The sequence below is a fragment of the Phragmites australis genome, chromosome 19 (genome assembly GCF_958298935.1).
Source record: "Phragmites australis chromosome 19, lpPhrAust1.1, whole genome shotgun sequence".
Classification (NCBI taxonomy): domain Eukaryota; kingdom Viridiplantae; phylum Streptophyta; class Magnoliopsida; order Poales; family Poaceae; genus Phragmites; species Phragmites australis.
In genome coordinates, this window is record NC_084939.1 from 2,749,404 (window position 1) to 2,773,540 (window position 24,137).

The following is a 24,137-nucleotide window of genomic DNA, read 5'->3' on the forward strand; positions in this document are numbered from 1 at the left end:
CCAAAGAGAAACAGAAAGAAATGAAAAGAAACAAACTCACCACAGAAGGAAGAGAAGAGAAAAGCACAAACTCAAAAAGAGAAAACAGGACACGAAACTAAGAAACGACCCTTCCTCAGCTTCCTTCTAGTCCAATAGTTGTGACAACCCTTTTGCGCCGGTTAAACACCAGTGTGTAGCTTCCTCCCAGATTACTTGTTGTAACCGCTGCACGTCAGCCCTCACGTCATTGAAAACACAACATTACGAAACTTCCAGGTTGGCCATGCCACTAAAATGAGCAGTGTGTTAAAACCTTTTCGCTTCTCCTTAGGAATTTCGACCGCTGCACGGCACCACCATTCGCTGAGCCTATCCTCAGGTGGTTGTGGAACAACATGCACAAGCCCCACTCGTGTCAATATGCCAAACCAAAGCTGTCGAGTGAAGACGTAATTCGTGAGAAGGTGTTGTATTGTTTCTTCATCTCTGTCACACAGCAGGCAGTGAGCCGGATGTTGGAGACCTCACCGGGCCAGTCTATCCACCATCCAACATCGGTCTCGGATGGCAAGCCAAAGAAAGAACATGCACCTCGGTGGAGCCCACGTCTTCCATAGCCTCTTCCGCTGCTCAAAGCCAATCTTTTCGATAAAGAAAGTATGATATGCCGAGCTCACCGTGTACTGTCCTGATGCGGCCGACTTCCATGTGTGTATATCCGACACATCAGGCTAAAGCAGAACCCCTTCCACGTGGTCCCAAACCTGCAGGTATTCGGAAATCGCCTGAACATTGAGGCCCCTAGTAATGTCTTTCACCCACCTGTGATCATGCAGTGCTTCAGCCACAATGCGCTTCTTAAAACACCATTTACCAACCGCAGCTACCAGGGTAGGTGAAAGTTCTGCCAGAGCTTGGCCCTGCAACCATCTGTCAGACCAGAAAAATGAGTTCCGGCCATCACCAACCGTGGAGGTAATGGAGATAGCAAACAAGGCCTTGACATTCTTGTGCACCGGCAAGCTGAAAGTTACCCATGGTTTAGTCGGTTGTGTTTTCTAAAACCACAACCATCTCATACGGAGCTAGGGATGTCAATGAGGACCCGATCCCCGATTCCCCGTGAGAAATTCCCCTATTAGGAGATGAGAATGGGGAGATTTCGTCACCTGCGGGGATATAAATGGTACAAATCATATCCCCGTCGGGTCTAGCGGGGACGGGTATGGGGAAGCATTCCCCGTCCCCGTTTCCCCCTGGGGACCCGTTTCGGCCCAACGATGGTAGCCCAGGCATGCGCGACCAGCCCAGGCGGGAGCCAGATGCGCGGCCCAGGCGGGCGCTAGCGCACAGCCCAGCCAGGCACGGCCTGGCGCCATGGCATGGTGCGGGTCGGCCCAGGTGGGCGGGGACGGGTTCCCCGTCGGGTCTCCATTCCCCGCGTTGGGACGGGGATGGGGAGAAAATAGTCCCCGCAAGCGGGGGGGGGGGGGGGGCGGGGACGGAAAATTTTCCTTCGTGTGGGGACGGAGATGGGGAGCCATTCCCCGACGGGGAATTCCCCATTGACATCCCTATACGGAGCGCCCAGTTCAAAGTGTTGATGTCATGAATTCCAAGACCACCAAGCTCAAATGGCGTACAAACTTTGCTCCATGCAACAACACAATGTCCACCTTTGACCTCAGCCTTTCCTTTCCACAAGAAAGTGCACCTGGTTTGTCTATAGCCTTGACAGCCCAACGTGGAAGATCCAAAGCGATGAGCTGATAGATTGGAATGGAGGTCAGCACAACACGTACCAAAGTCAGTCGACCTGCAGGATGCATCAAGGTGGCTTTCCAACACGGTAATTTGTTAGCTATCTTATCCAACAAATATTGCACTTGCGCTTTCGTCAATTTCCCAACTGAGAGCGGCAATCCCAAATAGGTACACGGGAACTCCTTTACAGCACACGACATAGCATCACATACCACTTCAAGGTCATCTTTACTACACTGGATTGGAGAGATTGAACATTTCTGAATGTTTGTCTTCAGGCCTGAAGCTTCCCCAAAAAGCTTTAATAGATCTTTGATCATATCAAGGTCAGATTGAACTGGCCGAAGAAAGAGCACGACGCCGTCCGTATAAAGGGAAACTCTGTGCTGAAGTGGCCGCCAAGATAAGGGCTGCAACAGTCCTTCCTCACTCGCGCAAACAACCAACGCGTTTATGGTATCCATCACAAGAATGAACATCATGGGTGACAATGGATCCCCTTGCCGCAGACCGTGCTGGTGTTGAATTGCCTCCCCCGGCTCCCCATTCAAGAGCACCCAGGTGGACGCCGTGTATAGAAGGCCACAAAGGATGTTGCGCCACCACACACCGAAACCCAAGTGCCTGAGGATAGCCAAAAGGAAAGACCATGAAACAGAATCAAACGCCTTGTCTAACTTGAGTAAGACCCTCGGTTCTTTTTGTTGGTGGAGAAAGCGTACAGTCTGTTGCACCAACAAGAAGTTATCTTGAATGCACCTCCCATGGGCGAAAGCGCTTTGATTAGTAGACACCAAGGACGACAATCTTGGAGCAAGCCGATTCACAAAAAATTTCGCCACCAACTTAGCAAAGCTATGAATTAAGCTAATGGGGCGGTAATCTTTGACTTGAATTGCTTCAACATGTTTGGGTAACAACATGAGGAAGGCTGAATTGAGCATCCCCAATTTCCTTGTATCCCTGTCAAACACCGCACACAAAACTGCCATGAGGTCGTCTTTGATGATAAGCCAGCAGCATCGGTAGAAGCGGTCTGTGTATCCATCCGGCCCGGGAGACTTGTCGGGCGCGAGTTGTTTAACCGTCGACCACACCTCTTCCTTCGTGAGAGGATCCTCAAGAACACCGAGGTCATGAGTTGGTATCTACAAGGATTCAAGGTCCAAGGTACGGAAACGGTCCTCTGCAGAACCAAGCAGCTGCCTATAATAGTTGAATGCCACCTCTTGTTTATCATCTTGGCCGGTGTACAAATGTTAACCATCCTGAAGTTTCCCGATGAGATTCTTTCGCTTTCTATGTCGGGCGTGGAGATATAAGAAGGAAGTATTAGCGTCCCCCTCCCTTAGCCAAACAATCCGGGATCTCAAACATGCTATTGTCCTTTCGAGTGAAGCCAACCCGAGACAACGCTGCTTCAGATTGCGCTTAGTACTGTATGTGTGGAAGCCATGCCTCATCACCGGTGGCAGAGTGGGACTTTGAGCCTAGGTATTTATTTTATATGGTCTTGTGCGTTAAGCCATGAACCAAATTTGCTTTTGACCAAAATGATCCAATATATGTTGAAATATATGAAGACTGTGAGAAACTCTGATTTCGATCAATTCGAAAAGAAAGCGAAGAATTATTCATGCACAAGGAAATTGGACGGAAGAATTTGTATCCTCATGAATGAGAATGGAGTTCTCCTTTCACCAAAAAAAAAAAAGATAATGGACTTCTCCATTCTCGAACAGCGAATTTCCTAGCCACTGATGATCGATCAGACGGACGCCGTGACCCCGATCGGTTATCCGAGAAGGCCCCTGACGCGCCGCCGCTCTCGTCACCCCTCGTCCCCCTCCTCTCCTCTCGTCTCACCACCACACCGCCCACACCCGAACGCGATGGTGGCGCCGCTCGCCCCCCTCACCGCCGCCGCCGCTCTCCGTCTCGGCGGCGGCCACCGCCACCGCCTCCTCCTCCTGGCGTCGCTCCGTCCCTACTCCGCCCCCACTCCCCGCCCTTCCGCCGTCCCTGCCGCACGGCGCCTCCCGCCGCCGCCTCCTCCTCCTCGCCGTCTCGCCCGCCCGTTCGCCGCCTCAGCCGCCGCGGCCGTATCCGAGACGCAGACCGAGTAAGGCCCTGGTTCCTTCCCATCTCCCATCCTCCCAAACTTCTACTCTGCTCGTTCCTTCGAAATTGTAGTGTTAAATATCGATTCTTTTTGCGTGGCAATGTGAGTACGGATAGTAGTGGTTGGTGTTCGTTTGGGATCCTAGGGATTCTGGTGGAAGTGGAGCCAAAGTGTTGCCATGTATGCGGCTCAAATTCATGCGACTTGGGCTTTAGGCCGAAGGAAGGAGAGGGGGAAGTAGAAAAGAAACTGCACGGCTGTTTCTTGGATGGGTAGAGATGGAGGCTCTTTGATTCACTGTGGCTAGAAGATATTGCTCGCATGTTATTAAGTTATGTCTCCCAATGGAGTGTGGCGAGTTCTTGAGTAGGCTGGTGGCGGAGCTGGAATCAATGACTTGGTACATTGTAGAGTCTGCTTGACATGAGTTTTACTGGGTAGTGCGAGTTACTAGGAATTATTATGAGATTTGGAGAAGAAGTGATTGGCGGCGTGTGCATCTTGTGGCTCTATATGTCTATATGGGGTGCCAAGCTTGCTATAGGTTTGTTGCACAGCATGAAGCTTGCTAGTAGGCTCATCACACTCAATAGTCTTGGTTTTGAATATGTTTTGATCGTGGATGAATTAAGGACTGTGCATGTGCATGCTCTAGAACCTTGGTACCAGTTATCCGTTTTGTCCAAGATAAATTTAAAAAACGATGTGAATCAATGGAAAACACGTTTGTTAGGTCATCAGTAAGACTGTAAAACATAGGTGAAATAGCCATTGTGTAGAGTTAGAAATCTTACTATTTTTGCATAAAACACACACAAGAAGAGTTGTTTAGTTGATTTATGCACCAGTGGGTGGCTGGGTGTTAAAAGGATGGAATGATTCTTTAGCTTGGTATTGCTTCAATCAGCATTGATTTTGCCTTTGGTGTTTAAGAAGGTTGCAACCGGACTAATTGGCACTTGGCAGTAATTATGCATCAATTCCAAGTTATTCCACTTTTTTGGTCATAGATAGTTCTGTTTCTTATGGCACCAAATTTGAAATAGTTGAATTCCTTGGTCCTTTTCTTTTATAAAAAATATGTGTCACTGTTCCAACGTATCATGCTCAATTTGTGCTTCTCATTCTGATTTCTGGCAGCCTGCAGTAATTGGTGCTAACACGAAATATAACCGTGCCTTGTGTTTGTGGTTTGCTAGTTTAGTGTCTGGTTCAACAACGTTAAGCAAGGGACGCATCTACCACGAGACGTATGGGTGCCAAATGAATGTGAATGATATGGAGATTGTGCTTTCTATCATGAAAAATGAAGGTTATGATGAAATTGTCCCTGACCCTGAGAGTGCAGAGATAATATTTATCAACACCTGTGCAATCCGTGACAACGCAGAGCAGAAAGTCTGGCAGCGGCTCAACTACTTTTGGTTTCTAAAAAGGGAATGGAAAGCTAATGTCGCTGAAGGGAGATCAAAATCTTTGCGGCCTCCCAAGATTGCTGTCCTTGGGTGCATGGCAGAGCGACTGAAGGAGAAAATTCTCGATTCTGATAAAATGGTTGATGTTGTTTGTGGACCTGATGCATATAGGGACTTGCCTAGGTTGCTCCAGGAAGTTGATTATGGGCATAAGGGTATGAACACACTTCTCTCTCTTGAGGAGACTTATGCTGATATCACCCCTGTAAGGATCTCTGAAAATTCGGTTACGGCATTTGTGTCAATTATGAGAGGTTGCAACAATATGTGCTCGTTCTGCATAGTTCCCTTCACTAGAGGTAGGGAAAGGTCCCGTCCAGTGTCTTCTATTGTCCGAGAGGTTGGTGAGCTGTGGAAAGAAGGCGTGAAGGAAGTAATGCTTCTTGGTCAGAATGTAAACAGTTATAATGACACTTCTGAAGTAGAAGAGTTGGAGCCTGGCAAAAACTGGCAACTTAGTGAAGGATTTTCCAGCATGTGCAGGGTGAAGAATATGGGGTTCCGTTTTGCTGATCTCCTGGATCGGTTATCTTTGGAATACCCTGAGATGCGGTTCAGGTTTACCTCTCCACATCCAAAGGATTTCCCAGATGAGCTCCTATATTTGATGAGGGACAAGCATAATATCTGCAAACTTATTCACATGCCAGCTCAAACAGGCAGTTCTGCAGTCCTGGAAAGAATGCGGAGGGGTTATACTCGAGAAGCGTACTTAGAGCTTGTGCACAAAATTCGTAATGTTATTCCAGATGTTGGGCTAAGCAGTGATTTCATATGTGGTAAGCAATTTCTTTCCATAATCAACAGTTGGCTTACCTCTGTTTATAACAATATATATACGATATTTACAATTTAGAATTAGGTTCCGTACAGACCATGCCCCATGTTTGGCTTAATTGAATCCACATCCTCCATTGATTTCCCTTGCTCATTCGTAAAACGTGTTCATTCCTTAGTTTAAATGGAGTAACATAGTTAAACATGAACAAGATTTAGTTTAATGGTACTTAGTTGTACTGCAGTACTTTCACATCAGCACCACGTTTATTGTGATACTAAGCTGTTAGGGTACAAGACATATGGAGTCTTTGTGCTATGAATGCTATTTAAATAAGATTGAGATTGCTTTTTGATCTGTCAGTTATAACGGTAGAGGTAATCTATTTGTCACATATACACTTTGACATGCTGCATTTCTTGCATCATCTGCAGTGGCATGCAATTTTCTTATCTTTGATCCATCGGGCAACCTGCAGATGTTTTGTTCGTGCACTTTATTAGATTATTCTATTTTAATTTGGTAAGTACATCTCTGATGTATATTACACAGGCTTTTGTGGAGAGACAGAAGATGAACATGCCGAGACTCTCAGCCTTGTAAGGGCTGTTGGATATGATATGGCTTACATGTTTGCATATAGCATGAGAGAAAAGACTCATGCTCACCGAAATTACGTGGATGATGTCCCCGAAGATGTTAAGCAGAGGAGACTCACAGAACTGATCAACACCTTCCGTGAAACCACAAAAAAGAACTATGATTCTCAAATAGGTACAGTACAACTCGTTCTTGTCGAGGGACCCAACAAGCGGGCTCCCAAAACGGAGCTGATTGGAAAGACGGATAGGGGGCATAGGGTCTCATTTGCTAGTGTCCCTGTACCACATACATTTGAAGGCGATGAAGTGCGGAAGCCTGTGGTTGGTGACTTTGTTGAGGTGAAAATTCTCAGGTCGTCGACAGCAACGTTGTTTGGGGAGCCAATTGCGCGCACAAGCTTGAGTGTGTTCTACAAAAATGCTGTGTCCGAAGCACACGCTGTTGCTGCATAAAGAATATTGAAGTGTGTAGCAGTTCTGAACTGAATCAGAGAACCCTTGCAGTTATCTTTCAAATGACTATAATTTTAAACTAGAGAAGTTTAACTGGGCACATGCATCTTGGCCTCGTGGTAAATTGTTATTTTTTTTTTCGTTTTGATATGGCCGCATGGTGCAATGCTATTAGCAGCTGAAGTCAAAAGAATGTCTTGCATGAAGTCTGATATTCTTGTGAATCGTTTGACGGTTGTATTGTCATGTAAAGGTCAAGCAATGTTGACAAAGTTTTTGCTTTTTTCTGCACGCTTCAGCTTGAAATGTTTTTTAGTGAGGAAATAATGAAATTTGTACAATAACACATTGATTATATCTGCAAATCTATGATAAAAGGATTTAGCAGTTTCTGTTCTCTGTTCATCAGGATGCATGTATTCTGTGGCTTCTTTTTTATTCTCTTTGAGGCATTGATGGCACAATTACGTGGGCCCTGTAGGTTGACAATGATTATCAGAAATAAAAAGGTAAAAAATAGCCGAAAATATTTACAGTTTTTTTAGGGATATATACAGCTATCTAATTCGGTGCACATGTGTTGACTACACAGATCAAAAAAGAGTGAAGATCTATGGCTAAATTTTGTACAAGACGGGCAAATTATGTGAGTGCCATTGGCATCAAGGGGGAGGACGTGCACATCAGAGAGCAGCCACCACCTGCTGCCGCAGAGGTGTGAGAAGCCTCGCAAGAGGTAGAGGCACATGCGCTTTTACAAATGTCCCATTTTCCTTGTACTCCTGCAGTAAAGATTTTGAGAGAAAAATTGTTGTTAGCTCCAAACAATAATCTGAAAATGCGAGCTTTTTTCTTTTGAATGCAAGCTTCTCAAGAAAATACATGTATATGTATTGGCAAATTTACAATAAGCAAAGTTTGTGATTATTTAAAAGAAATTAGTAACCAGCATTAACTGATGCATTTGCTTTGACTATAGATGAGTGAACTAACTCATAGGTATTTAATTTAGAACACAATGACGAAGGCATAAAATTTCACCACAAGAAAGTAATGTTCTCTAAGTTCCAATACCAAAGAAATTGCATCTTTTAAAGATCAAAGGGGATACTCACCGTTTGTTCAACCATTCCAACCTTATGTATGTCATTCAGGAGATCTCCTTTGTCATACGGTACAAAAGCTTCTATTGGCACCAGTGAGTCCTGTAGAAGACAGATCCGCATAATTCATTTCAGGTAAATTAAGAAGCACCACATACCCGAAAAGATGTGTCTGAAGACAAGTCATTTGCCTAAAAAGAACAAAAATGTCATACTTTCAACTTCGCTTGGATTGCATTACAGAATTCTTCCAGGCCATCACCATTCATGGCTGATATGCAGATTATCCCTTGTTTCTCAGCTTCTTCTTTCACTCTCAAAGGTTCATCGGTATTGTCAATCTGCATGACATATCAAGGAAGCACTCGAATCAGCTACAGTTGGAAATGTGTAGTCATGTCTTGCTTGTACTGTTATCCCAAATTCCTACCGAAAGCCCCACAGGCCCACACACTATTATACATATATTAGAGATCTACTACTTTAATCTGTGACAAGAACAGAAGCTAACCGGAGTGATATATAGAAAGAGGTAGAATCAAAAGTGAGACAAATTCACATTCAGCAGGCAACTTTTGCTCAAAGAACTTTCACATTGTTTAATTTGACCATCAGCATAGCGTTAATACCAAATCAAGCATATGAAAACTCTATCATCAGAATCTTGTCTCTATACAGGACATGAAATTAACTTGAAAATGTGGAATGAAATATCAGAAGAAGGTCCAAAATTTGAACAGACGAACCTTATTCCACACAACTAATTTGGGGATTGACTCTACATCCAACTCCTTCAATACTTTGTCAACAGCATCTATTTGTTGTTGAGCTAATGGATGGCTGGAACACATGACACAATATTACTATAGTGCATATAGATGTACTGAATTCAATTCACAACAAAGGGACAATCTCCAGTGTTGGTTCCTTACCTGATATCCACAAGATGAACTATAACTGACGACTCTGATATCTCCTCCAGTGTTGCTCTAAATGCTGCTACCTGGAAAAGTATCATTAATTAACATATTCAGAGTTGGCATCATAAGGGTAGGGAAAATCATTAGTATTTTGAAGTTCTGGTATTCTTAAATATAATATCTAAACAAGAGGAATATGCTTTGGGGATATGTACCAGCATGGTGGGTAACTTCTGAATGAATCCGACGGTATCAGTTAGAAGGAACTCAGTCCCATTCTTCATCTGTATAGTGATGCACAATTACTTCCAGTCATGTTTTTATGTACATATAATGATGGACCATTCTCACCAGAAAATGAAAAATCTCCTTCCAAAAGGCATATAAATGATAATGAAGATAGAAGTTATTCATGTCTAGCTTAAATAACTCAAATGAAACAATTCTCCCTTTTTCATTTTTTGATGCGATAGGAGAATTTTCTGATAACATACCAAAACCCTCCTTGTTGTTGGGTCTAACGTGGCAAATAATTTATCCTCGGCAAGCACATCAGCTCCAGTTAAGCGGTTCAAGAGTGTACTTTTCCCAGCATTTGTATACCCTACCTGAAATTTTTTGAAACTGAATCTATTCATAACTTAGAAAGAATAGGATTTTTTTATTAATCTAAAGAAATTTACATGGTTATACCAGAGAAACAACAGGAATTGGAACTGATTGGCGACGGTTGCGATACAGCTTTCGATGTTTTCGAACAGATTCCAATTCTTTCCTCAATGTACTTATCTGTCAATGACATTTAGGTTTGAGACTCGTAAGTTCCAAAAAAATATAATCACTACAAATTCAGCAATGTGCAACATGACAGGGAAAATATACAAGTCCTCTAAATACAATACTAAAAGGAGTCCTGTCAATGACTGATAGGCAGGTAGCAAATGAGTAAATGATACACTCCCGTATGCACTTATTGGAGCACAAATAAATTGTCTTACTGCCAAAATAGAATATTACTTGAGTTCTCAAGATGCGTTTGTCAACTTCAATTTGCTTCTCACCCATACCCTTAACTTGACCTCCTGCCTGCCGTTCAAGGTGACTCCACATCTTTGTCAACCTCGGAAGCTGATATTCCATCTGTGCTAAGGTGACCTAAAAAGGAAGATAGAGTACGTTAATCAATTCAGAATTTCAGGTCAAATGCAATTACTATTTACGATTAAAAACTATATATCAAGCCCATCCACCTTGTGAACTCCATAAGTAGAAATTCTTATACTACGATCTTACACACTTCAGTTCTTCACCAAAAGAAACATAATTCTCAATGATGTACCATAGAGTAGAATCACGCTCCGAAGGAGATGTGAGAGATGCCAAGAAAACAAAACATTAAAGGACTACTTGATGCATCACAGTCCGTAATTTCATTGACCAAGGCATGTCCGTATGGAGTAACTCATGCAAACAAACAGATGTTCATTCTACTTAAAACTGCAAACTTCATGTCAAGAAATGACACTGTAATATACTACTGTAAAATAAAGCTAGTGTGTGATTTTTACCTGTAAAGCAGCTTCATGTGTTGCTGCCCTTTGATTAAAAATATCCAAAATAAGAGCAGTTCGGTCACAGACTCGGATGCCCCCACCAAATGACTTCTCCAAGTTACGTAGTTGTCTGAAATCAGTATTGAAAATATGAGCAATGAGAGCAGAGATTAAACTACTGCACAGCTGATCTTAAGTTCTTAATAGTTACTAGTTTAACAAAATATGATAAGGCAGAAGTTCAAAAAATAATATGATTGACACAAGTACATGTTGGAAAATCTTAGGACGACTTGTTCAAATATCTCCTGGTTAAGTATAGAGCAAAAGATTGATAACCACTAACATTCACGGTTCCTACAGCATTCCCAAATCCCAACACAGCAATACTTTCAGGTATTCTATGTACTAATGATACCAACATAAGGTAAAGATCATATAGCAGGGTTCATTTGCTAGATCTGAGACATGTAACCTTTAGTTGCAGTAGCTACGAAAAACAAGGTAAAAAGATTGAACCTCATTGCAGAGTAATAATTGAGAATCTCACCCAGGGGATAACTCATCATCAAAAATTACAGTCTCAACATCAAGGGCATGAATTGCACTCCTGATTTCAGAAACCTTGCCCGAACCAATGTATGTTCTTGGATTTGGGTTAGAAAGCCTAGTGGAAAACAGAAACCATGAGGATCACTGGATTGTGTAGAAAATAAAAGAGCGATGTCCGTGTTATGTATGTCATGCCATACCCTTCCATAACAATACAGAGATTGCAGAGGGAAATTTGAGCAAGATTGGTGTCAAAGTACCACAGCCAACATTTTGAACTAACAATAGCGTTTTCTTAATCAAAGGTCAAGTAAATTGGCCTATAAACAAGGCAGGCTCAATAGAAATCATCTTGGCAAAGTGAAGCTTACTTCTGATAGGTCGAGCCGACAACCAACAGTCCAGCGGTATCAGCCAGCTGCTCCAGCTCCTTGAGGGACTCCTCTGTTCCAAAGAGATTTCCTCCAGTCCTCTTGCACTCAACCCCAACCAGATAAGCCTTCTCTTGAAATATCTGCATGTACACAGTTTCAGATATCAGAGACACGGGAATGGCCACGCAACACAAATTCATGTCTCCAATGTTCAGAGCATGGCAAAAAGAAATCTACTTTGTGTCATGGAACACACGCTAACACTTTAACAGAAACAAAATTTACATCAGGTGAATTTGATGGTTGCAGATTACCAAATTTCGCAGCAGCAAGCTCTCAGTCAGCTATGAGCCTATGAGAAAACCGCTCGATTGGGCGGTCCAAAGCAAGCAGATGATTCTACTTCTACAAAAGCTAAAACCTCTTTTCCGTTGATGAGCTTGAACCGGTCTTGCCCCGCCGCCGCATCCTCCTCCTCCTGCCGCTGCCGCCTGCTCTTCACGAAGGCCCTCGGCGGCGGCCGCTGCTCCTCCTCCACTCGCTCCCCCACTTCATCCCCTTCTCCGTACTCACCGCCATCTCCCTCGGAGACACCAGGCTCCACACCTTCAGCCTCCGCCTCCGCGGGCGCGGCCTCGAGCAGCCGCTCGTCGAGTGCCCGGACCGGCCCTCGGCGGCGAGTTGGGGAGCAGCGGAGGAAGGCAGGGCTCCGCCAGCGGTGTGGGCACGAAGTGGAGGTCGGGGTGGAGGGGAGGGAGAGGGAGACGGCGGCGGTGAAGAAGCAAGCGGCGGCTCTCATGGCGGAAGCGCGAATGAGGCGAGGCTGCTGGGTGGTTGCGCAACGGCCGCCGAGTGGATACTGGATAGGCGAGGGAGGAGAGGCACAGGTGACGTGGACTGGCACGAGCTGTTGGATGCGGTGTGAGAAAGAAAAATATTGACTGCAGGCGTGCACGGATCTCAATGCAGTCTTAGTCCGCATGTCACGAGTCCTGATTTTTTAAACCTCAGTATACCATCAAACACAAACACTTATATAACACTTATTAAAGATCATAGGAAGGTTCTCGTTGTTGACAGGTACGTCATCTACCATATGAACTATGACCTTGTTGACTTTCTCTTTAAATTTTGCTCCAAACAATTTACTCCCTCTGTGTTCCAAATGCTTGTATTTGATAACTTGACAAATGCATGCTTAATATGTTTCACTTTTCCAAGTAAGAACTAAGAAATAACCAAAATGGTCCAGAAAAATTATCCAAATGTTCTTAGAGCCACGATAATAAAGTGCCAGGCATTTGGAAACAAATACTACTAAGTATTTAGAAATGGAGGTAGTAACAATGTTTAAGGACCCTATTCAAAGTTGCTGGTACTACAAGACAAATTTTGTTCGGGAAGTTCTTCCCGGGAATTTGCAACCAGTTTAATCGTTGAAATACAGAAGTAGTGAAAAAAGTTATGCTTGTCGTACAGTTTGTTTAGCAAGTACCTAAAAGAAACTGTTTTCATAGCAAATTGAGGGTATGATTGGCAACGACCATGCAACTTTTCACAACGAAGTAACAAATGAGAGGCCCATAAAGTCCAAATTATCATGATACCATCGTGGAACCTAATTCCACATGTCACTGACACTGACATATATTCTGAAAAAGTACATTTCCGCTACCATAGAAATCGTCATATCCATAGTACAAACACCACAGGATCCAACACTGAAAGGCAATGAGACAGGTCTAAAATTTCAAAGTGCAGTGAGCATAAATCAGATAAATAGTCCCTTGTCACCACCACCAACAACGCCCTCAGTTTGTTGCATAAGTTACATCCAGGATTCAAATGTAAGATCACCACGCCCCATGACTTCAGAAACAAACAGCTCAGTACAAGGACAAGAGTACAGGCCATTTTCACATCTTAACAGTAAATAAATAACTTAGAAGAAAAATTCTGACGCCATTGCCTGATTCCGTCGTCTTGGAGCCAGAAGAAACGAGCAAGCAGTTTCAGAAGCAGCAGCAGCAGCAGCAGCTAGTGCACTGCGATGTTGATGGCGCTCTCGTCGGACAACTTGTGCGCGCGGTGCTTCGGCTGCTGCTTCTTGGGCGCGGCCGGCTTGGCGTTCGCGGCCTGCACCTTGCTTCTGCTGCCGCTGCACCTGCAGGTGCTGTCGATGCCGTCACGGTTTGCGCGGCAGCATGGCCTCGTGCCCTCGCTCTCCGACGAGGAATTCGACGTCTCCATGGAGGTCTTCCTCCGCCCCAGCTTCGGCGACTTCGGGCGGGTCGTGGGCAGCTGCTTCAGGCGACAACAGTTGAGGGGAAATGAACAGGCAGATCAAAGCCTTTTTTTCTGAAGACTGAAGCCAGTGAGCTAGGTGATTACACTTTAAGTGGTTCCTGCAAGTGTTTGCAGTTCGCTTACCTTCTTGTATTCAGCCTTGGGGGATGGCGCCTCGTGGTAGAAGCTCGGCATGGGGCTGGCTTTGAAGGTCAGGCTCTTCCGGAGCAGCTTCAGAGCCTCCTCTTGTTCTTTCTGCAGATTCAGAGATGCATGCAAAACCAAAAGTCAAGACTTGATCTGAACATCGTTCAGCGTGTATCCGCAGAGGACCGGTTTACGATGCTTTACTAACATGGTTAGTCTGTGTTATCTGGACACTCGTATCTAATTTTTTTTTGCCGAATCAGACAACCGAATCCGAATCGGATTCCGAGTTGTATTTCGCGTGTCCGAATTTTCTTTGCTGTATCAGACACCCAAATCCAAGTCGGATTCCGACACCCGAGTCCGTATCCAGGTAACACTATGGTTAGTACATCTGAACATTGATTTGGAGATATAATGCAATTCTCATTTTTGTATGGTTATAAACCCTGATGTCATGGTTAGTACATCTGTTTCTTTCAGCCGGGAGTATGTTGCTGATTGCAGGCATAGAGAGCAGCTCCAACTAAACGCGACCCTACAGCTGTATAAAGTGTCCAAGCGAAACAGAACCATGACCAAACGCAGATAATAGAACAAGTTCAGAACCCAACTTTTAATGACTGCTATTTGAAAAATAAAAACATTTATATAAAGTCCACTTATACAATTGCAAGTAGTACTAGATAGGTAGGAAAAACTTCAGGTTATGTAAGCTTTCTTCATAACTGAAACATGATCAAGAGTAACGATTCGACAATAAATAACTCTAAATAGGCATCAAGATTCAGGCCAACTAAACTATCTGAACAAACTAAGGGATTTCAGAGACAGATGATGATGCAGACGCAGCACATGGTAAGGACAGGAAGACAAGTTACCTTCAGCCTAGCTTCCAGCTGAATCTTCTCTTCCTCCATAGCTTGGTGTTTCTCCTCCAGCTTCAGATAAAACTGCAAGGAAAACGTGAAAAGAAGAAAGATGAGCACATTGCCCCAACCAAGTTCCACATTTCTTTCTAATAAAATGGCATATACTTCTCTGCGCTTCTCGGCGCGTTCGGTGCATCGGAAAACTGGGCCTGCTGGAACTGTGGTCTTTCCAATTGATGATTTCCTGCATGGCAGAGCTTGTTGAACTAAAAATTGTTGAAGAGGAAGTGATATAGGCCCTGTTTGGTATAGCTGAAATTTATGGGTTTTATTTTGAAAATCTGCTTATGTTTTCTGAGAAAAACTGTTAGTTTATAGGTTAATTTTTAGCTCTCAGCACATAGCTTTTCAGAAAAGCTACTCTCAGCCAGCTTATCAGCTTTTAGTTCATTTCATCAGAAAACTTTTCAGCTTTTCAAAAGCTAACATAAACCTAGCCTGTTTGGCATAAATTATGACTTCTGAGAAGCAGAAGCAGAAGCTGCTGATAAGCTGTGACAAACAAGACCGTAACTATGTGAGGAGGTTAAGTGAGTGTTCAAGCGTACGGGTTAGTGAAAGTAGAAGCGTTCCCATCATCCTGGTTACTTCTATTAGTAGATTGTAGTGGCTTCCTTGTAGTTGCAGATGAAGTTCTCTGTAAGAAAAAAATAGACATGTTCATATTTCGTATGCAAGAATTACGCATTAAAAAACATATAACCAACTAGATTGTTTGTTTGGTTGAATCAGGTAATTATGTCCAGCTTATTTACAGAGAATCCTGAACACCTCAAGTAGGATATAAACAAGAAAGGTGAAGAAAAGTTAAGGTGTGTCAGTGTGCCAACAACTTCAGTTCAAAGAGAGAAAAAAAGTGTGCGAATAAATAGAGCACATGTACTAGAAGTAGGTTTATTGGGAATTGTGTAAGAGATTAAGGTAAAAAAAAAAGAGGAATGCGTTTAATTCTGCTAAATCATTGAAGACTCATACATAAAGAAAACGTTTAAAGAATTTTATTACCTTCACACTCTTTGCGCTTTGGAATACATCTCCATTTACATTGGAAGACTTGTCATTGGAAGGAGTGTGAATGCTAATATCTTCATTCTCTGATGGAAGATCATTCTTTGGCTCCAGGGCATCTTCCATAGATGTGATTGAGGTGCAATCACTCATCATTGTTTCTGCCATTGGAAACTTTTCTTGATTCTCGTGTTTAACAGCACTATTTTCAACATTAACAAGAGAGTCTTCATCTCCAGCAAGCTCTGAATTTATAGAACCATGATCAGTAGATTGCACACGAAACTTAATCCTGGAAGAACAATAAAATTCAATAGCTGGATGTTTATTGAAATTGATACAAGCATCAACCACAGCAAAGTTACCATCATCGGTCTGCTCCGTGTGATGGATGGCCGAAGAACATTCATTTTCAAGGTCTTCAGCATACTCCAGTGGTTCAGAGCTGCCGTTGTCAGTTTCCATGACATGAACAGCGCTAGGTAGGTGCGATGGATGAACACACTTATCATCAGACACATCCATGGTATCACTTACCAGAGGGCTAATGGCAGAATCCAACTCCTGTTTAGAACACTGAAGTACAACTTCAACATCCATACTGGTTCCCCCAAAAAAAGGTAATACTGCAATAAGCACTTATGGATAACCATGAAAGCAGCAATCTTATATGTTACAACAAACTTGAACCTTTACATGCAATCTGGCAAAAGTGTGACCACAAAGAAAAGAGGATGTTCCAATCTTATGAAGGACTGAAATCGACAAGCCAACTGTATGAAAATCTTATACCCTTCATGTGGACAATGATGTCCTTACTACCTACCAGGAATATGACATGCAGTGCTGGGTAGAATGACTCATGTAGTTTGACAGCCTATCTGCCATGAGAACTGACAATGATCAAGCTATTATTTTATTTTGAGATCCTCTATGTCGGTATGGAGCTATCTGTTATGGACTTATTTTGATGGTATTATAAAATAATGTGCATCATATTTCCATAGGAGGTAAAAAGGGCAAGCAAAATATAAGAGGACTTTTACAGTACACCTAAATGAGTGTATGCCGTCCATTTTTCTCATCCGGTGGTTTAGATTGATCCAATGATACTCTATCGCCCATCGGTATCATGGGTATCATTAAAGAGTATCATGGGTATCATAAAGGTAGGATTGGAAACAAAAAATCATGATAAACTTGTAAATTATATATTTAATTAGGAAAGGTCAAAATATTAGTTTATTCTTGGGATAAATTTTCACTTATTCTGTTCATTTTATTTATTAGGGTTTCCACCCTCCGTCGATCGATCTTGATGGGTGGTGAAGGTCCGTAGTCCGGTCAGTCAATGACGTAATTACCTCTAAAGGTATCAAGATAATTACAATAATACCTACTAAAATGGACGATTGGATCACAACAATGATACTCTCCATCATCTAGTATCATGGTGTACTGTAAATGTTCTCAAATATAAAGCAAGGGAACAAAAGAGACAGAAAATATGAAGAATTGACCTTTGCCTGCTAGAAAGTAAATAATTGAAGGAATTAAAAATGATAAACCATGTGAAGCTTCAATTGGACTATACAGTGGGTTCGAGAAATTTGATTCTTTGTACGCCACAACTTTTGAGTGGTTAGTGTCCTTTGGAACTCCAGAAGAGAGTGTCTCTGAGTTGTACTGCTGCTATTATTTTAGGATTTGCTTGGACCCATGTTTTATTTAAGAAATTTCTTAGAGTTTGTTAGCGCCGATCTGATCAGCATCTTGTAAAGGCAACATGATAACCACTTCCTGAAAAGATTTATTTTTAGAGTTCTTCCTCAATATAATTTGGCTTCCCAAAAGAAAGTTGGCTATGCATCTCCCTAACATTACACATTATCATATCCAGACAACTGGCAATCGACAACAGGAAGCGCAGGGCCATCCTGATAGTCATATCTGAACTAAACATATACATGCTGCAATAAAAATAATGCAGACATCTCATTATTTTTGTATTGATAACAATGTGTCAATGACTAATCCAAAACTCCCTATTATTCTAAACAAAGCTGATCCCCTCTGTCTCCTGACAATTTGCTAATAACAACATAGTAATCACTACCAAGTCCAAACTAGTACGAACTGCAAATCCGTTAGACATCGACGCCAAGACAACTAAAATCATGTTTGCAAATCATAATTCACAACACAACATGAGAAGAAAGATAAGAACTGAGAATGCTTCTTTCATGAATGGATGGACTCAAATCATTGGATAAGCTGTCAATTGCGGCGCCTCTTTGTTATCAAACAGGATGAAGAGTCAAGACACTAAGATGCCTAGGTGGAACTAATCTTACAAAGTTTGTTAACCCTCTGTTTCATGTGAGATGCAGAGACAAGAAGCCTCACTACCAGCGTGACCTGGACGTCCATGTTCAAATTTTTTTTTTCTAAATCGGACACCTCCAATGATTCCGACACCCTGTCAGATTCCGAGTTATATTTTGTGTGTTTAAATTTTTTTTGCCGAATTGAACACCCAAATCTGAGTCGGATTCGACACCCACGTAACACTACTCACTACACCTCACATCACACATCCTGAAAGGCTGCAATTCCATACACAAGAACAAAAGAAAACCGATTCCTTCTCAATTCTCGAGAGCTAATAGTGGAATGCGGACACAGACACACGATAGAGAAAGAATTATGAATGCAGGCATAGATACAGAGCAAATCAGCACCAGAATTCAGAGCAAGAAACGGCGGCAGGCAAGCAAGCAAGCCATGAATGCAAATCACCTTGTGTTTCTGGGCGCGCGCGCTCGCCTGGCTTCCCTCTCGCTGCTAGCTTGCTGGCTCGAACGGCGAACAGGGCGGCGCCATGGTGGTGGTATTTGTAAGAGGGTGAAGAGGAGAAGGTGGCGGTGGCGGTGGCGGTGGTGCTGGTGGTGGTGGGTTCGTTGATTCGAACGGGGTTCGCTCGGAGGTAGCTTTCTTCCTCGGGTCCGGGTCTTCGCTTCGCTTTGCCTTTGAATGGGTCCCTCCCCTGCCGTCTGCTCTCGTGCGAGGCGGCGAGTGGGCCGGTACGGACCACGATTGGTTCGAACGTTTTGGGCGCCACCTCATCTTCCTCTTCTATCAGACCATCTATAACTATATTTGTTTCGTTTCGTTCTCTTTTCGATTTCTTTTCTTGTTTTTATTTTATTTATTTTCTCTGATTTGTAACAACTTAATTTTAAAGAGAATCGTGAAAGAAAAAGAAAGAAAATTTTATCTAGAAGAAATGATCTTGAAAATTCTTTCGTGACGGAAACCGTAAAAATAAACCATTAGAGTGCTGAAAAGAACAAAAATCCCTTCACGACGAGAACTTATACCATAAAGGAAAACCCTTGGTCATGATTTTACTGCTAGTTGATTCGTCTACCTAGCAGTTCTTTTTTTGGATGGGATCTTTCAGCTTCCAGCTAAAACTGTTAAGTTCAACTTCTATTAACTTTTGCTACTCATTTAAGAAAATTGAACTAAATAGTTTATTTTTAAAAATAGTTTCTAAAAAATAAAAATTGTTATTATTACTAGAATTCATAAACTGGTCTAAGAAGTTTTTTTTAAGCTTCTGATAAATAATATTCTAATATGAATTAGATATATTATACATTTTATCTACATAAAAAACCAATTTAAAAATAACTTTTAAAAAAACCTTGATCTAACCAAACAAGCCCAATCAATTTGCTCAAGGGTATTGCGTAAAATCGATACTAGTTTACGATAATATCGTCGAATTGTTCGTGATCTTGTGTAGTATGTCACGGTAGGATTTGAACATCGGTGCCAACGTGATGATCAGATACCAAACCAGTTGGCATGTATAGTTGGTCCATGACTATCGATTAGTTGATCGGTGATTATTGTTGAGCCTTTACTCTCTTTTTCTTACCCGAACAGGACAACGTATGGTAAGTTTTGTCGTGGCTGTTTAGCCTCTTTGCCCACCCGGGTTCCAGTTCTAAGATCGATTCAGGTACCATCTGATTCTTTAGTCAACTTAGATATTCTGGCCAATTTTTTAAAAAGAAAATGTGAAACCAAATTCCAATAATTTCGTTAAATAGTTTAACATCGTTGTAAGGTACGCGATGGTAGGATTTGAGCGTGGATATGTACCTCTATGGTATAACAGGACACCTAATTAGTTGGCCTATTCCCTTCAAAATTTGTGGGAATTTAATTAGTTGGTTGATGGCTCAAAGTCTATATATTAGTTTGATTGATGACTATAGTTAAGCCTTGACTACTGTAGGACCAAAAACATTGACTTGAGAGAGTTGAATAAGCGTCTTACAAATATCTTACGAAATAGATGATCTACTCCTTATTCATCTAATGCCCCTCAAAAACGCACAAACAAAACCATAAATTTTAGAGAGATAAAACGAGAAAGAAAGTTCGAATGGAATATGAACTATATGCTCTATTCAAAATCATTTTATTTGTCTTTAAGCATAAAAGTTTGAAATTGAACGAAGAATAAAGTAAAAAGACAGTCACCGAAAGAAACAACTCTCCAAATTTATGATCTAGAGACAAGTGGATTCAAAACCCTCTAAAATATATGAGTATATGAACATTTATGCCTGTAGTAACAAGAAGAACAACTTTCCATAGTTGAAAAATTACAGCTCAAAGACAAAAACAAAAATCAACAACAAAATCACACCCCATTAGCTGAGCTCGGTGCCTACCTTGGAGGCTGTAGTGCAATGGGAGCCAGAAAAAGACTTGCGAAAATCAAAGTCAGCTGGTGATATTGTAATGGCCGAATTTGAGCCATTTTCAAAGAGTGTTGGAGCTTTAGGCCCCTGGTCGGTGTATTCCCGTGGGTGAGGACCGTGTAGCAACATGCTCGATGGGTATAAGAACTTGTTATGATTCGCTACTCTGCTTGCAATAGTTGAAGGCTAAGCATATCGTATGGGTAAAGCTGTACAACCTCCACAGAGTGTAAACCTATTCGAATAGCCGTGTTCACGGTCATGGATATGTGAAGGCATGGTCACACTTGATTAGACTATGGGTGTGTGTCTTGATGAATGAGTGTGTGGACTAGATATTCGTGTGATGAGGTTGCTAGCTCAATCCGCTAGGATCTATGTGGTACTAGAGACACACCAGATGTGATAAAAGAGATTACGGAGTGTGGTGTAGCCCCTCCCAAGATCGAAAAACCCTCAGATATAACTTGTTAATGTATTTTGATTTAGAACTATTTCCAAAGCTTTGTTACCAGGTTACTTTATTTTAAACTGTTTCAAAAGCTTTATTACCAGGTTACCTTGTTTTAAACTGTTTCAAAAACTTTGTTACCAGGCTACTTATTTTAAATTGTTTCAAAAGTTTTTATTACCAGGTTACCTTGTTTTAAACAGTATCAAAAGCTTTGTTACCAGGTTACTTTGTTTTAAACTATTTGAAAAGCTTTGTTACTAGATTACATTTGTTTCAAAAGGTTAACAATAGAGAATATAACTATGTACCTGCATAAAAACCTGCTTTACGCTTAAAACTATACCGTAAAGCCTTATCCTTGAAATACACATTATGCATCTATTAACACCCTTAGAGTAGTATATGACTTGTTGAGTACCTTCCGTACTCGGTCTTGTTGCTTTCAGATTATGGCAATAGAAATCAAACTCAATCCAGATGAAGTTAAAGAGAAAAAGTCTAAGGTCGTCTCCGCACTCGAGTTTCTTGTGGCATTGGGTTGCATCGTTGTTCACTCCGCTCCGCTGTAGGCTCTTTTGCTTGGCTAGTCTGTTGTGGATCCTTGTCCACCAGATCATCTTTTGCGCCTTTCAGATAATTATTTTATTTTATTTTATTCGAAATATGTATTTGATATCATTCTAGAGAATTTTGTACGTATCAGCTACTTGATCTAGGGACTGATACAGGAGGTACATGGGAACCCGAGGTCGAGGTCTTGACATTGGTGACTCTTCAATGTTCAAAATCTTCACTTCCCACATGCTACGGTTAATAGCATAGAGAAGCTTGATCGCTCTCTTATGGTCAAAGTAGAGCAAAACACTAGTATATCTAAGGTTGCTCACAATTCCATCAAAACGAGCAAACATAGCATCCAAAGATTCATCGGGCCCTTACACAAACATTTGTTATTCTTGGTTGTAAGTGCTTTAGCGTCTGGCCTTAATCTGATTAGTGCCTTCATGGTAGACACGCAGAGTAGTCCAGATCTCTCGAGCAGTACGGAGGTGCTAAACCCTGTCAAACTCATTCCGACTCAGGCTAGTGAACAAAATATTTCTAACTTTGTTGTTGGCCTCGTAATTGGAATCAACTACTTCCCATATGACATTTCTTTGGCTTAGAAGATAAGCCTCCATGTGCACCTTTCAGTACAAAAAGTCTCTTCCATCGAACAACGGAATCTTTCCACTTCTCTACATGTCGCCTACGGATCACAAAGCCGGTTAAGGTCAACAAGTGATCAAACCAGCTCTGATACCAATTGTAGGACCGAGAACGGCAACTAGATGGTGGTGAATAAGTGTGTTATAAATTTCTTGCAAAATAAATGGTCTACTCCTTGTTCACCAATACTCCTCAAAAACGCACAAACGAAAGCATAAATTTTAGAGAGACAAAGCAAGAAAGAAAGTTCTAAGATAACATTACTCCATGGATGAAATATGAACCATACACTCTATTCAAGACAATTCCATATGTTTTTGAGCACTAAAGCTTGAAACATAAACGAAAAATAAAGCAAAAAGACAGTCACAAAAAAAAACAACTCTCCAAGTTGATGGTCTAGAGACAAGTGGATCCAAGACCCTCTCAAATACATGAGTATATGAACATTTATGCCTCTAGCAACAAGAAGAATAACTTCCCAAGGTTGAAAAATCGTAGCTCAAAGTCAAAAATAAAAATCAACAAGAAAATCATAACCAAAAAAGAAAAACTTGCAAATTTGCAAGGGAACCAATAGAGAGAGATTAGAAGGAGGGAAATTCAAACATATGCAAAAATATAAACTTTATTACAAAAATAGATCAGCCCTATTTTAGGTGGATTACAAAAAATTTTCTTTAAAAACTCTCACCTATTATATAGGCTAAGCACTCATCTTTCTCTCCACTAAAACTGTAGCACTAAACTCTCAAATGGGTGGTACAAGGGGCTTAAGTGGCTGGTTTAACCTCTCCCATAGCCCTAACCTTATATTTATAGGCCTAGGTAACTTGATAACTAAGTTTTCTAGCTTGTTACCAAAATGCTCCTTTCTTGTAGTATACTCATACCTACCACTGAGGGTATTTTGGTCCATTTCTTGCTTTATTCATCAAACGACTGCGGCTCATTTATGACTTAGCTTCGTCTCGACGCAAGCTTCGCGATGGTGTCACATACTCCTCCAGTCCTCCCACAGTTTTAAGGCCCAACAACGAAACCCTCTGCACGCTTCTCAAAGCGTGACATGCCACTTGCTTACACCTTAAGCATCTGCTTTGATGTCGACACGTGTACTCCGTCTTACGATCCTGACCGCCGGAAAATCTCTCCCTCTCCCGATCCCTCGGGCCACCTTGTTACTTGCACTGGTATCCCTTTCACTTGACTTTGTCAGCACGTCATCTTCATCCTCTATTCATACTTTGCTTGACCTCCACGTGTACAACTAGAATCACCTTTAACTCCACCCAACCTCCTTGATCATCCAGCACCAAGCATCCGCTTAGCCCCAATCACCCTCCACCGACTGCCAAGTTGCATCCGTCACCTGCACATAATGAGATAAGCAAACATGTATCTCCCAACACCATGTGAACTCATCACACGTTAGTCCAAATCAAAGTCCCTGCATAAAATACCAAGTCACACAAAAAATGTGAACATCGAGTGGTCCAACGCTCACACCAGTACAAGCACCGGACCATCCAATGCATACACTCCCTCGTCTCTGGAGTCCCTCTGAAAAAATACTTCGGCATTGCTCGATTGTTCAGTCATGCCCATCACTGGACCTTCCGGTGAGGACAATGCTAGTTAG

The 24,137-nt window shown here is 42.1% G+C and overlaps 3 protein-coding genes across 6 annotated transcripts; 1 reads left to right on the plus strand and 2 right to left on the minus strand.

Moving 5' to 3' along the window:
- The first annotated feature begins 3,548 nt into the window (after positions 1 to 3,548).
- LOC133900885 (CDK5RAP1-like protein) lies at positions 3,549 to 7,276 on the plus strand. The gene is made up of 3 exons (XM_062342156.1): positions 3,549 to 3,868; positions 5,068 to 6,122; positions 6,674 to 7,276. The coding sequence occupies exons 1-3, from the start codon at positions 3,639 to 3,641 to the stop codon at positions 7,174 to 7,176; spliced, it is 1,788 nt and encodes a 595-aa protein (XP_062198140.1). The 5' UTR covers positions 3,549 to 3,638; the 3' UTR covers positions 7,177 to 7,276.
- A 364-nt stretch (positions 7,277 to 7,640) lies between these two features.
- On the minus strand, positions 7,641 to 12,571 carry LOC133900886 (uncharacterized). Its single transcript, XM_062342158.1, has 13 exons — positions 12,100 to 12,571; positions 11,676 to 11,818; positions 11,303 to 11,419; positions 10,768 to 10,882; positions 10,217 to 10,354; positions 9,893 to 9,988; positions 9,694 to 9,807; positions 9,415 to 9,483; positions 9,212 to 9,282; positions 9,026 to 9,119; positions 8,495 to 8,620; positions 8,292 to 8,381; positions 7,641 to 7,958 (listed from the first exon to the last, which is right to left on the minus strand). Exons 1-13 carry the CDS (start codon positions 12,475 to 12,477, stop codon positions 7,860 to 7,862), a joined length of 1,650 nt encoding a protein of 549 aa, XP_062198142.1. The 5' UTR covers positions 12,478 to 12,571; the 3' UTR covers positions 7,641 to 7,859.
- An 850-nt stretch (positions 12,572 to 13,421) lies between these two features.
- On the minus strand, positions 13,422 to 18,988 carry LOC133900874 (protein WVD2-like 1). 4 transcript variants are annotated; one of them, XM_062342133.1, is made up of 9 exons: positions 18,851 to 18,956; positions 17,646 to 17,851; positions 16,417 to 16,627; positions 16,049 to 16,296; positions 15,592 to 15,680; positions 15,149 to 15,227; positions 14,993 to 15,064; positions 14,109 to 14,219; positions 13,422 to 13,979 (listed from the first exon to the last, which is right to left on the minus strand). In XM_062342133.1, the coding sequence occupies exons 3-9, from the start codon at positions 16,574 to 16,576 to the stop codon at positions 13,716 to 13,718; spliced, it is 1,023 nt and encodes a 340-aa protein (XP_062198117.1). In that variant the 5' UTR covers positions 16,577 to 16,627; positions 17,646 to 17,851; positions 18,851 to 18,956; the 3' UTR covers positions 13,422 to 13,715. The 4 variants fall into 4 exon arrangements, with proteins under 4 accessions (XP_062198117.1, XP_062198118.1, XP_062198116.1 ...); XM_062342134.1 differs by lacking the exon at positions 17,646 to 17,851 and having other exon boundaries at positions 16,417 to 16,615; positions 18,851 to 18,988; XM_062342132.1 differs by lacking the exon at positions 17,646 to 17,851 and having other exon boundaries at positions 18,851 to 18,985.
- Between the last annotated feature and the right edge of the window lie 5,149 nt (positions 18,989 to 24,137).

Bases quoted from the DNA above. Each gene is read 5' to 3' on its own strand.
- LOC133900885 (XM_062342156.1), top strand. From the start codon at position 3,639: ATGGTGGCGCCGCTCGCCCCCCTCACCGCCGCCGCCGCTCTCCGTCTC. The intron at 3,869-5,067 runs GTAAGGCCCTGG...GTGGTTTGCTAG, and splicing joins GTATCCGAGACGCAGACCGA to TTTAGTGTCTGGTTCAACAA. The intron at 6,123-6,673 runs GTAAGCAATTTC...TATATTACACAG, and splicing joins AAGCAGTGATTTCATATGTG to GCTTTTGTGGAGAGACAGAA.
- LOC133900886 (XM_062342158.1), bottom strand. From the start codon at position 12,477: ATGAGAGCCGCCGCTTGCTTCTTCACCGCCGCCGTCTCCCTCTCCCTC. The intron at 11,420-11,675 runs GTAAGCTTCACT...GTTTTCCACTAG, and splicing joins GTCGGCTCGACCTATCAGAA to GCTTTCTAACCCAAATCCAA. The intron at 10,355-10,767 runs GTAAAAATCACA...CTTCCTTTTTAG, and splicing joins CACATGAAGCTGCTTTACAG to GTCACCTTAGCACAGATGGA.
- LOC133900874 (XM_062342131.1), bottom strand. From the start codon at position 16,651: ATGGATGTTGAAGTTGTACTTCAGTGTTCTAAACAGGAGTTGGATTCT. The intron at 15,681-16,048 runs GTAATAAAATTC...TTTTTCTTACAG, and splicing joins AAAGCGCAAAGAGTGTGAAG to AGAACTTCATCTGCAACTAC. The intron at 15,065-15,148 runs GTATATGCCATT...TTTTCCTTGCAG, and splicing joins GCGCCGAGAAGCGCAGAGAA to TTTTATCTGAAGCTGGAGGA.